We start from the raw sequence: 16437 nt of genomic DNA on the forward strand, positions 1-16437 counted from the left end.
ATGAGTTCCTTTACCTTCATTTGACCCGAGTATGGCGTGCACCTTGTGAAGCATGACTGAAAACTTATTCCCGCCATTCCAGATGTGACCCAGAGAGCAAAGGATACAATACCTCCACCAGCAGTCAGCAGCTGGCTCAACTCACCAGAGATTCACAATGGAATCTGATTTTGCCCTCCAGGTGGTTTGAGCACCAACTCTGAACTTAACAAGGCACTCTCAAATGCTCCCACAGGGAATTCAGGTCTCATGAAGAACTGCCCGAGGAGGCTTGTCCTGACTCTGCTACGAATGTGCTCCTTAATCCAAGATGTGCAGAGTGAGGGTAAGAACATGGATGTTGCTGGTACAAGCTGGTGACTCTGGGTAAGCTTCCTGGCTCTCTGAGTGCTGAGCCCCTGCAAAACTTGCCAGGTTATAGAGGAGCTTATAGAGGCTGGTAACCTCTGCCATTATTTCTCACAAAGTAGGCTACAGCTAGAAATGCCCAATGGCAGGTAACAACAGGAGTGCCTGTGTCCAGTTGCTTCCCCATTAAGTACAATTACAGACATGTGGTTTGTATCTGCATTGTGCATTTGACTTGCCAGAATTCTTCCATTTCTTGTCTAAGAATAGGGTAGATGGGGTACTTTTCTATCAAGCAACAGGAAGCTCAGAGAAGGTAAGGACTTTCCCCAACATCACACAGCTAGTGAAAGAGCAGAGTCAAGACTGGAACCCAAGTTGCTGATGCTCTTTTTTTCCTACATTATCCAAGGGTGGTGGGGTGGTCTGGCCTGGTTCTTCTTAGGAGCCATTGAGAAACACAGCCTGGGTTCCTTGGATAGCAAATCCTTTTCTCCTTATCACGAACACATATGAATAGCTCATCAGGACCATACACCTGGCTCAGGTCAAATTTGTTTTAAATATCCTATAAGAGTACCCCCTTCTATTTTTTCTGAGGGAGAAATCATCATTATGGACTCTTATGAAATATACAACTGTGTACATTGGATGGATCATTTATTTATTGCCCAGAAGTATCTTATGTTTCATTCTCTTTGAAAATAATTAAGTTAATTTGTTTTGACTTTCTTATATAAGGAGTCCCAGGAAATTTTTGAAACTGATCAAATGCAGCAGATATTCAAACTACAGATAGCTGTTATTACTAAGTGGCTTTCCCAGAAGGAAACACTTTCTACCTTGCTTGCTCTGACTGTGGAAAGCATTCTGTGATTTATTTATTTCTGTAAATGTTTTTCACTAAATGACACATTAAACAGTGTACCTATGAGCCAAGTGCCAGTGGCTCATGCCTATAATCCTAGCTACTCAAGAGGATCAAATATGAGGATCGTGGTTTGAAGTCAGCCCAGGTAGACAGATCTGAGAGACGTATCTCCAAGTAATCAAGCAAAAGCTGGCAGCTTGCCAGTTGTGTACCAAGCAAAAACAAATGGCTCTGAGATCAAGTACCAGTAACCAGCATGAAAACCAAAGTACATGCGTAAGAGGCATGAGTAAAGAGGGTTATAAACATGGATGTTAGAAACAAAGGGTGTGAATCCTAACCCTCCCACTTCAAAATGGTGCAGCCTGGGGAAAGGGCTTGGGCTCACTGGGCTTCAGTTTCCCTGTGTGTAAGGAAGGATGATGCTAGAACTACTGGGGCTGTTGCTCTTCATACAGGTCTCTTTCTATATCACAATCCCTAACTTCTCTTGCTGTACTTTATGGAAAAGGTTATAATTTCTTCCTTAATTATTCATATGACTTTAATGAATGTAAATGTGCCCTTTTGCTCTGGATGGCCCTTCTTCTGTCTAGAAAATGTGGTTTGCTTGACTTTATGCTCTGTGTAATAGGAAAAGCTTTGGCCAAATGGACTTGCCTTTTTGGCATGAAAAAATATTAATCTCACAATTTAATAATTTAGTTGGAGAGGACTGTCTTTTCCATGTAGGCCAAAAATGAAAATTATAGGAAATTCAGCTTTAAAGAATATTAACCATAATTTCCAATGAATAAAAATCTTTTAAAGGCAATGCAGGCCAAATCAGGATGAGAAGGATATGAGGACATGGCTAGGTTAATTACTATTATGTTCCACCAAGTTGGATCTTCCTTTCAAGCACCTATCATACAAGCAGTTAGCTCACAGAGGAAGACAGAGACAAAGCTATAAGAACATTTTGTAAAGATCACTACAGATATCCTCTGCCCTTATGGAATAAACTTTGGCCTGCAAATGGGTTTGAAGAGAAATACTCCCTTCTTCATTTGCTTGTCTGTTTATGGGTGCTAATACAGGGGCTTAAAGTCAGGGCCTCAAGTTTGCTCACTTTTCTTGTTAGTAGAGGAATAACCACGTGTCTTAAGAAACAGCTCCAGCCTGGCCTTTTGGCTGGTTCATTGCAGATGAAGTCTCTTGGACTTGGCTTGTCCATGTCTTAGCCTCCTTCTAAGAAGCTAGCTAACTGGCATGAACCATCTGTGTTTGGCCTTCATGTATATTTATAGTGGGCTAAGGTAGGCAGATTTTAGGCTAGTACAAGCAATTTCTATTGCCACAAGAGGTAGCCCCAGAAGATAGTGTGCTTCCTACGCCAGAAGGTTTAGAAAAGGAGTCTCATGGCTTCGGCAGGGAATGCTGGCAAGGAATCTCAGGATTAGATGGGGAGGAAAGAGTTTTTCCAGCCTGTCTTCAGTGAGCCTTCCAAATGAAGCAATGTGTGGGGCTGGATACCTTACTTCTGTATTAATGAAGGTTCTTCCACAAGAACCGATTTTGAAAACAAATAACTATTTTGAAACTCACAAAATAAGTTCATCGAAATTCAAAGTCATTTTTCAAAAAAAAGTGCTATACTTTCACTGCCAAAAATAAAATTTGCTTTTTGGGGTGATGAAATAGACATATGTCTTAAATATTCTTGTTAAGTAAAACTTCATAAATAGTTGCTATTAGGAGAGTCTACATGAGAAATGTTATTTGAAAGTTTTACCTCTCTCCTAGTTTAAAAGCAAAATAAGAGCATCAGAAGAAGGAAATCTTCTGCCTTTCCTAAGATATTGTTATGCTTTTCTTTTTTGTAGCTTAACAGTTCCATAAAGTGTTTTTGTTTAAGCTACAGAAACCTCAAAGCTAAATTCTGATCTCAAACTAAAAGTACTAAGGCCCAATGGCTCAATAATTCATCTTCTGATTTTCCAACTTATGTTTCTGATGTTCCCTAATTTAATTTTTTTTTTTTTTTTTTTTTTTTGCCAGTCCTGGGCCTTGGACTCTGGGCCTGAGCACTGTCCCTGGCCTCTTTTTGCTCAAGGCTAGCACTCTGCCACTTGAGCCACAGCGCCACTTCTGGCTGTTTTCTGTATATGTGGTACTGGGGAATCGAACCTAGGGCTTCATGTGTTCGAGGCAAGCACTCTTGCTACTAGGCCATATCCCCAGCCCCTAATTTAAAATTTACGCTCATGCTTATCAATTAGAAGACCATGTGATGACCTGTCTAATCAATGACACTTTGAGACCAAAAATGGCAGCTATTAATAATATCTCTAAGGGAACAGAGATAAACTAGGATTCTCCTTGCAAACCAGGATGTGTGATCATCTTATCTGAAGAGCATAGATTGCCTCTGAGATTTAGGGCTGGACCCAATGGCTCAAGTCTAGCTGCTTGGGAGGAAGAGATGGGTAAATTGTGGTTCAAGTCTAGACCAGGCATAAAAATTCACAAGGTTCTTCTTCAAACAATGGCTGGCCTTTGTGGCTTGTGCTTATTAACCCAGAGACAGGAGAAGCACAGTGGCTGGGCACAGTAGTGCATGCCTGTCATCCCAGTGACATGGGGAAACACAAGTAGGAGACTCATAGTCCAGGCTGGTCCAAGGCATAAAGTGAGACTCTATTTCAAAAACTAAAAAAAAAAAAAAATGGAGTCAGAAGTATGGCTCACATGACAGAGCACCTGCTTGGCAAATTTGAGGTCCCGAGTTCAATCCCTATTACTGTCAAAAACAAGCAAGCAACAAAAAAGAACCTTGAGATTAAAAAGTAAAACAGTAATTCAGAGGCACACTGTTAGGGCCTTTACCTAGACAGTATCACATTTCAACTACAATGACCTAGTGCAGACCAAAAATGGGGTAGGGGTACAAAATTAGAAAGAATACTGTTTCTACAACAGCTTGGTCATTGCTGACAGAAACAGCTACACCGAAGCTACTCATATTTTTGGCTTCTGATTGGAAAGAGAAAATCCTAAAACTATAGCATAAAAATGTCTGAATCGGCTAGGCACCAGTAGCTCCTGTAAAGCTACTCAGGAGGCTGAGGTCTGAGGATCATAGTTCAAAGCCAGATCGAGCAGGAAAAATCTGTGAGACTCTCATCTCCAACTAATCACAGAAAAAGCTGGAAGTGGCGCTGTGGCTTACTTAAGTGGTAGAGTGCTAGCCTTGAGCAAAAAGGAACCCAGGGACAGTGCCCAGACCCAGAGTTAAAGCCCCAGGATTGGCCAAAAAGAGGGGGAAGGGGTCTGAATGCTACCTAAACACATTGTCAGATTATATCTTATTATGAATAACAAAACAAACACAACACAACAATCCAGTGTTCCCACACAGATCTACTACCTTGAGTCCTAGAAATGGAGCTTGACGTTGTATTTGAAGGCTCGCCAGGGTGAGGAAGGGCATCTACCCAGGAAGAGGGGACTGCGCCCTCACCTTCGTGAGAGGCATGGCAGTGGGCATTGCCACTTCCCACATAATGAGCCATCTGCTCCGAGAATCTCTCTCTGTACAAACTTTCACCCCAAGATATCTGGACCTGATTTCCCCCATTCTAAGTCCCCTTTCACTTTTCAAACTGGCTCCCCTCACTTCTATTGTAACCACAGTGTTGAGAGACAGTCAGGCTCCTTCCTCAATTAACAGGGGCATCCTGAAGTGCAAATGCCTGGAGGAGCTTTAATAGAATGATGTCAGTGCTGACACTCAACTAGGTAGAAGGGGTTTTGTTTTTGTGTGTGTGTGTTTTTTTTAAACCTCCCACAGCAAACAGCAAGGACAAGGACCTCTAATTGAGGTCTTTAATGATCAGTTCTTAACTTCTGAATGCTAGGACCTTTGTTTCACTTTGAAGCTCAAAACCCTTTTTGCCCAGAACTTCACACTGGGTGATTTTCTTTGTCTAGCCATGCCAATTATGGAGTGATTTATCTCTTTCTACTTTACTTCTAGCATTGCTCTAAGACTTAGTGGGAGGGAAAAAAAGAAACCCTCAAAAACCCAAGATGAAAATAATAGCTCAAGGTATCTTTTGAATGCTATATTCTCAAATCAAAATTTAAAAAAAAATATATATTCCAAAGTGTCTGTAACTTGAAATAAGGCACTTACGAAGTAACAGTTTTAATCAATGCAGATACCAGTCAGTTTGGATCGATTTCCACTTGTAAAAAAATCCTCTCTTTTGTGAGATTTAAAACGTTGATTTAAAGTTCAACAATACACACGTATATTTGAATTTTAAATAGCTCAACAATATACCCATAGGATATACTGTTGAGTTTTAAGAGTAAGATGAATCTTATTTTAAATCATGTGATGCTTCTTTCATGCAATACCTATTTTGTTCACAATCATATATATGTATATATATATACACACACATATATGTATATATACACATGTATTTTTAACAAAGCTCTAAAATGACACACACATCTAATTATTTTGAGGGAGTAGGAATAATGATCTCTTTTTTTTTTTTTTTTGGCCAGTCATGGGGCTTGAACTCAGGGCCTGAGCACTATCCCTGTTTTCTTTTTGCTCAAGGCTAGCATTCTGCCACATGAGCCACAGTGCCACTTCTGGCCATTTTCTATATATGTGGTGCTGAGGAATCGAACCCAGGGCTTCATGTATATGAGACAAGCACTTTTGCCACTAGGCCATATTCCCAGCCCCATGATCTCAATTTTTTTAAATATTGTAAACTTTTATGTGTGCACCTATTACAAAAAAGAGCTAATACGAAATGTTACTATCTAGAAACATCTGATCTGTCTTCATTTTTATCTACAGTTACCATATTGATTTTATAGACCAGTCTATGTCTCGTGGCTCTTTATAGTTGTCTTTATAGAGATAAAGATTGGTTGGATAATATAAATTAGACTGTGAACAAAGCCAAATTAAATTGATCATTTGTGAGTTGTATTATAAAGCATTTATGTAGACCAGGGTTTGCAAACAACTTTTCTATAGTTGTGTTCTTTTGGATTACATAATTCAGATTTTTCTTGTAGAGAACAGATGTCAACATCAGACTCTTTTCACTCTACTGAACGCAAGCTGATCTAAGAAGCTCCTGCACCACTCTATTATACATCCCCTGTATTATATACTGCGTCCTAGTGCATGGTGCTAACTTATCTCATCATTACTTCAGTGGCTTGCTTTTTTTTCTAAGTAACAATAGTGTTTGTAATCCTAATCTATACTGTTAAAAAAAAAAAAAGATCCTGCTACATGAACTCATGTTTCATAATCCCAAAGCAGCTGGGGTCTTACAAAATAGTTGTTGGGTACCTAGCATGGTGCCAAGTACCTACAGTCCCAGCTAACTAGGAGGCAGAGGCCAGATGATCTCTTGAACTATAAAGTTTGGGATCAAATTGACCATCACAGTGAGAGTCCTCCTCAAAAAAAAAAAAAATCACAAACACAAATATAACCACAGCAATGAAAGACACCATTTCTACTCTACGAAGAAGAATGGAAGTCATTTTATTTCTATTCTATTCTTGGGCTACCCAGCCTATGAAGGTCCTCTGATAAGTTTGAGAACTTGCTGTACAAACCGCTACTTACTTTTACTTCTTAAATATTCCATTAGGTTCCCTTAAACTATACTTCTCAGCTGCTCTACACACAAAACTTTGAACCGTGTGGCAGACACGTTTAATTGCAAAGGATGGCAAAAGAAATAGTACCGGAGAATGGAGACCCTTGGGAATGGAGCATTGGGTCCATGAGTCTAGATAACCTTTGCAGTGTGCCCGGCCTCCTGCCGCACAGGAAGGACAGACACCAGGGGGGACTTACTCAGGCCTGTTGCACTCTCTGATAGCTGTCTTGATTCCACCTCCGCATGTTCTGGAGCAGGAACCAAAGGGACTCCAACCTCCCCAGGATCCATCCGTCGCAGGGACATCCATTTCTTTGGGAACACAAGATCCAAACTTGCAGTGCTGTATTTAATAAGGGGAACAGTGAGGAAAAGCTTGGTGCTGAGTCAGAGTAGGACCTAACATCCTCTTAAACATACCTTATTGTTTCCTCTCTTTCAGATGCTGGCCACCCACCATTTGCAAGAGTAATGGCACCATAGGGCTTGTAATCTCATGTTTATTGACCTTTAAGCTATATCTTTATTGATACTTTACTAAAAAAAAGTGATTGGTTTCAAACAACAGGATGACTTCAATGGTTAACTTTAAGCTGTTCCATTACTCTGCCAACTTGGAAAATGGGCTGATGGGTTGTGGACAGGGCCCAAATGAGTTACAGAATTTGCAGTGCCAATCCCCATTAACAAGGCCTAGAGATATTACAAGCCTGGTAAAATATAATGTTTTATTACTCCCCCATGATTAAGAAAACTCAATTTTAATTAAATAGGAGAGAAGAAGAAAAAAAATAGAGTAAGCGAGTAATGTGATTGCTATGAACTCACTCCAAGAAAGCACTTAGGATCAAGCTCAAGGAAAAGCCCTAAATTTTATTACTTTTTTTCTTGTTGTTTTCATGGTTTCAGATTCCCTAATCTGGAGCAGGAAGAAGGAGTTGATGTTTAAAAATAATCAAATCAAATCAAACAAAGAAATAAATACACCTCAGAAGGACAGGGAGTAGAGAAATCCATTCTGACCTCCTGCCATTGTTGGAGTGGGAAGCTCTGACATAAAGCAGAGGTCACTGGTCAAGAACAAAGGAAGAGAGGCCTCAGTGGCCGCAGGAGGGCGATGCCCCATGGCTTACTTAGATCTCTGAAGTAGAGCAATGAAGGATAGAGGAGAGGGCCTGAGTCGGGTGGGGCGGGCCAGGACAAAGACATAAACAAGAGGCAGGTAAAGGGGTAGCTGGGAAAAGCTAGCCCTCCCAAGAAAATAACAGTGGTCAGTTACATAGAGTCCAATCAAGCTTTCTCTAGCTATCCTGGCCTCTGCTCTCTTCTTCCACAGTCTGAGGATGAGCCCTTTCCCTGGGATGTTTGGCTAAAGCTTAAAGATCCTGTACTGGCAGCTGGGACAACTTGGTACCCATGTAATACGGGTTGAGGCATGGCCATCTGCCTCTTGACCAATCATTTTACATCATCTCTGCAATGTTTATCCCCATTTGCTAGGAGATACATGCATGCAAATGAAACAGAGCAATGATGTCAGCTGCACCCCCTCACTTAGCACAGATGTACCATGAGCCACATACATATTTAAGAATTTCTAGAAGCCACATTTTAAAAGTTAAAAAGCCTGGGCTAGAGGATACCTGCCCAGCAAGCATGAGGTCCGCTCTGAGACTCAATCCCAGTACTACAAAAACAAAAAACAAAAAAAACAGGTGAAAAAACTTTAAGAGGTGTTAGAGCACCTGCCTGGCAAGTGTAAGGACCTGGGTTCAAGCCCCATCTATTTTGTCTATCCCAGTAGATCTGAAACACTATTATTTCTACATAAAAGTAATAGAAAAAAATATGATTACAGCAGTCTCCTTGGATCCATGCTACAGCCCCCTAGGCAAAGAAAATATGACATTACATACCTTGGATATAAACCATGTATAAGTTCTAGATAATGTTTACCACATGACATTATTGTCATTATTTCATTTTACTATTTGTTATCTTAGTCTCCTACTGTGCCTAATTTGTAAATTAAGCTTTATCCTAGGTATGAACGTGAATGCATAGGAATAAACATAGCAGCATCCACAGTGGCTAAGAGCTGACTGGAATCACAGTGGTAAAAAACAAAACAAAACAAAACAAAAACCCAATTCAGACCCTTGTTTGTTCATTCTAAGTCTTCAGAACCTATGTACACTTGCGTACATCTCAAGTCACAATGACATTTCGGGTTCTGTGGTCATCTGGCACTAAGCTCATCGAGGAGGACAAAGGTTAACAGTAGGCAAGTCTAGCTTCAATGGCAGCTCTTGCAAAAATGAACTCTGTGAAGCCAGGTACCAGTGGATCACATCTGTATTCCTGGCTACTAAGGAGGCAGAGACTTGAGGACTGAAGTTCAAAGCTAGCCCAGGCAGGTAGGTTCATGAGACTATTATCTCCAATTAGCAACCAAAACATCTGGAAGTGGAGCCATGACTTAATTGGTAGAGTGCTAGCCTTCAGTGAACGTGCTAAGGGATAGCACCCAGGCCCTGAGTTCAAGTCCAGTACCAACACACTCATATATCCACATTCACACATTCACACCTGGTCTCTCGTAACTTTATCCACCTGCCATAGAACTTTGTGCATATCCTAGCTGTTGTACTAGTTTTCTATGTCTGGCAAAGAGTCAAATTGTTTATACTATAATAAACTGGACCTGACCTGCACAAAATTTCCAAGTAATATGCAACTGCCCAAATCCAGCTTCAAATTTTACTCTACCAAGGACTATTCTTTTTTAATTCTGCAAGGGGAAGAGAGCTGCTTACAACTATTGGTCGATTTTTTTTTTTTTTTGGCCATTCCTGGGGCTTGCACTCAGGGCCTGAGCACTGTCCCTGGCATCTTTTTTTTTTCCTCAAGGCCAGCACTCTACCACTTGAGCCACAGCACCACTTCTGGCCTTTTCTATATATGTGGTGCCGAGGAATTGAATCCAGGGCTTCATGTATGTGAGGCAAGCACTTTACCACTAGGCCATATTCCCAGCCCCCTTTGGTTGATTTTTAATAACAAGATGCTTCCTGCAAATACACTTACCCCTGCTGCTAACTTCCCACTTGAGTCTCCTGATCTCCCTGCTTTACAAATTTTACCTCCACTCAAGATACAACTCCAGAGTAACCATTCTTTTCATTAATCACCATCAAGAACCATAGAAAGAGGCAAGGACAGAAGTTTATCACCTGTCACCATTCAGCACTGGGCCCAAACATACCCACAGTCCCTCTCTAAAAGAAAACTTCAGATTAAAAGCCAGTCTGCAAATGAAATCTTTCCTAGCACTCTCACTATTCATGCATGTTCAAACAGGAGTAAACACCCCCAATAAATAAGGGAAGTAACTGTTTGAGTCCCTCCGCCCCCATCCAGAAAGTAGATAGGAGGGGTAAAATGGCATACTGTTTCCACAACAAGCTGCAGATGGGGACATTTGTGCCAATTTCACTTATTTTAGCACACACCTATGATAAACCCTTAACTCTACCTGAGAACAGCCATTATTTGAAGGTTTTTGGAGCAACACCCCAAATAAAACCAAGCTTTTTAAGTGTCCAAAGCCATTTAGCTGATGTTTTACAGAAGTGAATGTTTTTAAGAGGTCAGAAGCAGGACTTGGAGGTCAATTTATTTTAATGGGGCTTAAACCCAAAGAGTTTCAAACTTCAGAAACAAGTCAGGAATGAAAACATGAATGGGCTTAACAAGAGAATGGAGATAATGAAGACACATGAGTGGAGTCAGTCATTAAAATAACTTTGTGTCAGGAGAGATAGCTTACTGCTCCAGAAGTCTGGTAGAAAGAAGAGAAAGAAAGAAAGAGAGAGAAAGGAAGAGAAGGGAAGAGAGAGGGAGAAACAGAAAGAGAAAGAGAGAGAGAAGTGAGTCTCATATAGCTAAGATAGCAAAGATTCAGACTGCCAATTCTATGAAAGCAACAGAAAAAGGCTGCAAAGAATTTCTAGGCCAACATAACCATTCCTTTTGGCATCTAAAAACTGCACACTTCACAGCATTTACATACACCCACGCCTGTAAGATTTTTCATAAAAGCTGTTAGACATGGCCACTTTTCTAAAATACAATTAAGAATGCACCTATTCTTTTCTTGGCACCGGTGCTTTTCTAAAACTGCTGGCAGCACGTCTGTGGGGATGCTCTCAGCCTCCCGCTCTGGCTGTACCCAATCCCACAAGACAGGCCCTCTGCAAGCTCTCCGAAGGTTCCCCTCCCCTCGGGTATCACCCCCAAAGCTCCTTCCCTTTGATTTCTTTTGTGAAAAGTGGAAGTAAGCACATCTCTAGATTTTTCTATGTACCAGGATTGGCTGAGGAATTCTTAATAGGTAAAGAGAGATAATTAGATATTATATACAGAGATAGACAGATAACTAGAATGCCAGAAACATCAGTCCAGGAACTATATCATTAGTAAAAGCCATTATCCTTATGAATTAAAAAACTCAGTATTTATATCTAAAACGTTTGTCAGTGAAATTGAGGGGAGAGGGCCAAATGATAATGACATCACTGACATACCACCGCTGTTTCCTATGCACCTCTGGGGCAGGAGGTTAAGTTAATCATACCCGTAGGTGTGTGGGACCCTGTTATCATTGGGCCCCCACAAGCAGCAGAGTTTGTTTAGTTATTAACAGATCAGTGGGAACCATTGTCACCAGATCATGAGAACCTGGACTTGGAAATGTCCCAGGTGACATCATAGCTCTTTAGAGGAAACAACATAGCTGGTGAGAGCCTGGTAAAACAGTAATGAATGTAGTGCGTGTACTGTATATCTGCATTTACTTGCTTCTAAGACACTCCCTTCATATTATAATAGCTTGCCAATGCCACATGCAAAAGAGAAGAAAAAGAAATACATGAAATGTACCCAAACCTTGAGAAATACATTGAAATTTTAGAAATGTTAAAATCAGAGACAGTCCTAAGTAGAGTCTAAAGTCGTAAAAAAAAATAAAAATGGAAGTAACATGACAGGTACATATCTGTTAGAAGAATTCTGCCATAACCTATGTTTCATGATTTTTAATTATCAGCCAACTCTTTTCCTCAAATAACCTGCATTGTAAAAGTGACTGACTTACTTTCTGTGTTAATATCACTTCTGATCCTCAAGCTAGGTCATGCATACTCTGCCCCTGAACAGAAGGACAGAGCAGAGCGCTACTTGCCTTTCCAGGCTCACACTCGGTTCCATCAGCCCAGGGTGTGTGTTGAGTCCGGCAGCCTTTGTTTGCTCCATCCACATTATTACACCACAGCCGTCTACACTGCATCTGCTCAATTTAGGTGAAAGACATCGGGAAACAATGTGATTAAGATGACGATCAAGGCGAGAACACAGTATGATAAACGATGCAATATTCCAAAGGACAGGAAGAGCAGTCCCAAGGCACACTGCCATGAACATTCAGAGGTTATAAAAGGGGAATTGCTGAGCATCCGGGCATGCCCAGTACCACAGGACCCTGTTAGTACCTCCCATGTGACAGATGAGAAACTGAGATAGAACATGTTCAACACCACACTGGAAGTATGTGCTTTGAGCTCAGGTTTTCAGTTAGGGTGTAATTCAGCTAGGGTGTGGTTTGAATTTCTCTCTCTCTCTTTCTCTCTCTCTCTCTCTCTCTCTCTGTGTGTGTGTGTGTGTGTGTGTGTGTGTGTGTGTGTGTGTGTGTGTGTTGGTATTGTTTGCCTTAGCTCAGGACCTATGTGCCATCCCTACTTTTTTGTGCTCAAGCTAGTGCTACATAATATTTTATAATAGTAATAATCTCTTGAGTGACAACTCCACTTCTAGCTTTTTGGTGGTTAACTGGAGATCAGAGTCTCAAGGAATTTTCTGCTTGAGTTGGTTTCTAACTGTGATCCTCAGATCTCAGCTTCTTGAATAGCTAGATGTGAGCCACCAATGCCTGGCTACAATTTTTTTAAATTAACATAATGGATACCTTTGTACCCAACCAAGAGAAGTCAATTTCACACGTGAGCTAAAAGCCTAGTATGCATATCCTGGGTCCCTTCCTCATTCTCTTCTCCCCAGAAGTGACTGTGTCCCAACAGTTATCTTCCCCTATGCTTACAGAAATGCATCCAAATCTACCCAAGACTACCCAACATTGAAGCTTCCTATAAACAGTGCTATTCTCATACATGTTGCAATCAGCTTTCTTCTTCTGTATATTGTTTATTAAGATTTATCACAGTTGACCTCCTTCAGCTCTTTCAGGGTGTACTTTTAAAAGGTAGTTAATAATTAAACTAATACTCATGATAAACAAAAAGTTGAGAAGGTACTAAAGTCCATTTAAAACAATTAGTCTCAAGCTATTTGATCTTTTCTGCAGATTTTCCCCTCTTGTTACAGTTGACAACAAACAATATAAAACCATTTATTCAGTTCTTAAAATGACATAAGAATCATGTTCCCAGATGTAGGTCATTTTACCTGCTAAGTAGAGACACCAAAGTTTGCTTAGCCTATCTTCAGTTGCACATTTCAATGACACTTAATTTTTTGCTCTCATGAGTAACAAAGAAATAAATATTATGATAAAGTTACTCAAAAAATGATTTGCATGAGATTCCTATACTTGCCAATATATCATGAAATCTCTGTAAAGGAATCGGAGCTCTGATGGCATTGAATGGGGCACCATGGCAGCACAGTTCCGTCCAGCCACAAACTGATAACTGTACCACAGCCAAACATTCTGGGCACCAGCATGCCCACGCCCCTCACCCAGCCAGCTGAGCACCCACCAGATGTGGCCTGAAGCCTTCTGGCGGTCACAGGATACAACCACGAGAAGCCAGGTTTCCCCCATCATTCCCTACTCAGAGTCCCTATAATTCAGATCACTGGGACAAGTCAAGCACAGGAATGAAGACAGGGAGAGAGGAGAGCTGAGTTCTGTGACTACCATCTTTCTGGATCTCACTTATAAATGCAAAAATCCTGATGAGCTCTCACCTTCCAGTTGTCATAAGCAAGGAGTGAAAGAAATAGGGAAAACTCTAGGGCCTTGAGCCATGTGGTATGTATCCTGGCATCCTAAGCACAGCTCCATTAGTAATCCACTTCCCTTTCACATTGGGTAGTTTGTAAGAGTAGTTTATAGGAGAGAGGGAGTCCAATAGAAAACGTGGAGCACAAAGAAATCTAGAATCACCAGATCAAGGCAGAAAGAGCCCACACACTTACCATGTAGGGGCACACCTGAGAGCCTGGTCCAAAAATCAATTCACATTGTTTATTCACGTTGTAAAGGAGGCCTGGCAGTTGGGGAGGCAAAGGGTAGGGTCTGGATTCAGGTTCGTTAAGCAAACACTCGCCATACCCAGTACTGCGGAAGAGAAACACACAAGCGGTAAGCACAGAAACAATCAAAGGCTCCATACATGTGAGGCCACCCCACCGACATAATGGTTAGCCAGGGCTGTCCCTTTGTGACCTTTGCTTTGTTCTTTCCCTAAGATCAATCCAGAAGCTGTGGGTATGCATGTGGCAACTCATCTGCAGAACCACAAGCTATGCATATACCATTGCCAGAAAGAAATACAAATCTAGTAGAGCACTGTCATATTTGGAAGGGTAATTATCAGTTTAGAGTTGGCTATGTTTCCCCATAGACTGTAAGCTTCTTAGGGGCCCAGATAACGTCTCTTTTATCAAAGTACTGGCCCATAACCACAGGTGTTTAGTAAATGTTTGCTGAAGCAATGAATCAAGGAGCAAATCAGTGACTCACAACACCTGCATAGAAAGAAAGACAGCAACTCCCCCATTCCCAACTGGAAAATCCACACCTGATGAATCCTCCTTACTAAAACTCTCTCTTCTCTGCAGTTACAGAAATGTATACCCAATGACTTGGGACAATGGCTTCACCTTCCATAGTTCTGGGTAAGCAGAACAATAAATTACATCACCTGTGTAATGTAATTCCGTCCTTGCCAGAAGCTTTACCCAAAATAAGAGAGGAAAAGGAAAGACGGAGAGAGCTAGAAAGAGGGACCCGTCTTCAGTTCAGCCATATGAGGTCTACTGCAAGTTCTATCCACCCAGATAATGTCCTTTGGGGTCCTTTCGGATCTTCTCACTATTCTACCCCTTTCCAAGCAGAAACGACTAGGTGACAAGTGTCTAAGTATTTATGGCTTTCTTCACAGCATTGCATTCATGGACCCTCTACTCTCCCAGGATCTGAACAAGCTGCAAACTTTATCCAAATTCTACAGCATCTCCCCACTCCCACCAAGACCTCAAACTTGGTGTCAGTTAAGTCTGTAATCTTTCAAACACTGTCCAGGATATGAATGATACAGATAGGGGAGGATTTTTTTTTCTTGCCCTATGCCAAGGAATGTCAACAAAATTAACAACTCAGAAGGAATGCTGTTTCCCACAAGTGGTTCACTCCATGTAGGCCAGACACTAGAACTAAAGTGCTAAAACAAAGTTCAAGTCTTACTCTAAAAACTCGGTGATATATTTCCGACTGCACTTGGACCACATCCAGGGGTTGGTGTTGAAGTTCAGTGTTGGCGCCATGACATGCTGGGGGCTCTTAACACCTTCTTCCTTACATTTATTGTTGTCATCATGAGGCATGTTAAACCTAAAGTCAAGAAGACAATGAGGAGAATGTCCATAAATGCCAAGGAAACATTCTATGAGGATGGCAGCTTCAAGAATGTATCCAATGATAAACCACTTGTTTCCATTACTTGGAGTTCAGTTCACTTAGCATCATCTTATGTGTTCGTACGGACATCGCTATGGAGCTATTGTGATCTTCTGCTAGGATTATCCTAGACATATACTAATTATTCCCAATAAGGGAGACCACAGAGTCTATGTTTATCATTGCTATTATTTTCAACCATACCATGTGAAATTATGCCCTTTTTCTTTTGTCTCTCTTTCCCATGGTTTTACCCCTGATGTCACTGTATTTTGGTACCCTGGATATTGTATATACGTATGTTGGAACTAGGGAAGGGATGGGGGACATCAAAATCAAGAGACAAAGGATAAAAAGACAAACCAATGCAACAGCAATACTTACAAAACTATATGGTGTGAACCAACCGTACAATTCATGGAGGGGAAATAGGGAGGGAGGAAGGCAGAGGAAAAATGAGGGAGGAGGTAACAAGTTGGGTAAGAAATGTACACACTGTCTTACATATGAAACTGTAACCCTTCTACACAGCATTTTGATAGTAAAGAAAAAAAATTTTTTTAAAAAAAGAACATATCCAAAAGAAAAAAGCTTCAACTGGATACTGCCCTGTAGACAAGATCCTCAATCTGGATGCACAGAATAGAACTGAAGATAATTCAAGATAAAATATGTAATACAACAGAATTGCTGCCCAGTTTAATGGGAAGAATCCTATTTAGTAGATTAAACATATAGGTACTTGGCTATTTATTTAGTTTAAGTAAACG

The 16437-nt window shown here is 40.9% G+C and overlaps 1 protein-coding gene across 3 annotated transcripts in view; it reads right to left on the bottom strand.

Annotated features, from left to right (window-relative positions):
• Positions 1–16437, bottom strand: part of Adamts9 (ADAM metallopeptidase with thrombospondin type 1 motif 9) — a 148078-nt gene that overhangs the window by 98362 nt on the left and 33279 nt on the right. For all 3 annotated transcript variants that reach the window (XM_048356091.1, XM_048356090.1, XM_048356092.1), the window contains 4 exons: positions 15455–15601; positions 14185–14326; positions 12152–12256; positions 7107–7252 (listed from right to left, as the gene is read on the bottom strand). In XM_048356091.1, coding sequence (XP_048212048.1) covers positions 7107–7252; positions 12152–12256; positions 14185–14326; positions 15455–15601 — 540 coding nt within the window. The remainder of the gene's footprint in view (positions 1–7106; positions 7253–12151; positions 12257–14184; positions 14327–15454; positions 15602–16437) is intronic.

Source organism: Perognathus longimembris, chromosome 10, assembly GCF_023159225.1.
Source record: "Perognathus longimembris pacificus isolate PPM17 chromosome 10, ASM2315922v1, whole genome shotgun sequence".
Classification (NCBI taxonomy): domain Eukaryota; kingdom Metazoa; phylum Chordata; class Mammalia; order Rodentia; family Heteromyidae; genus Perognathus; species Perognathus longimembris.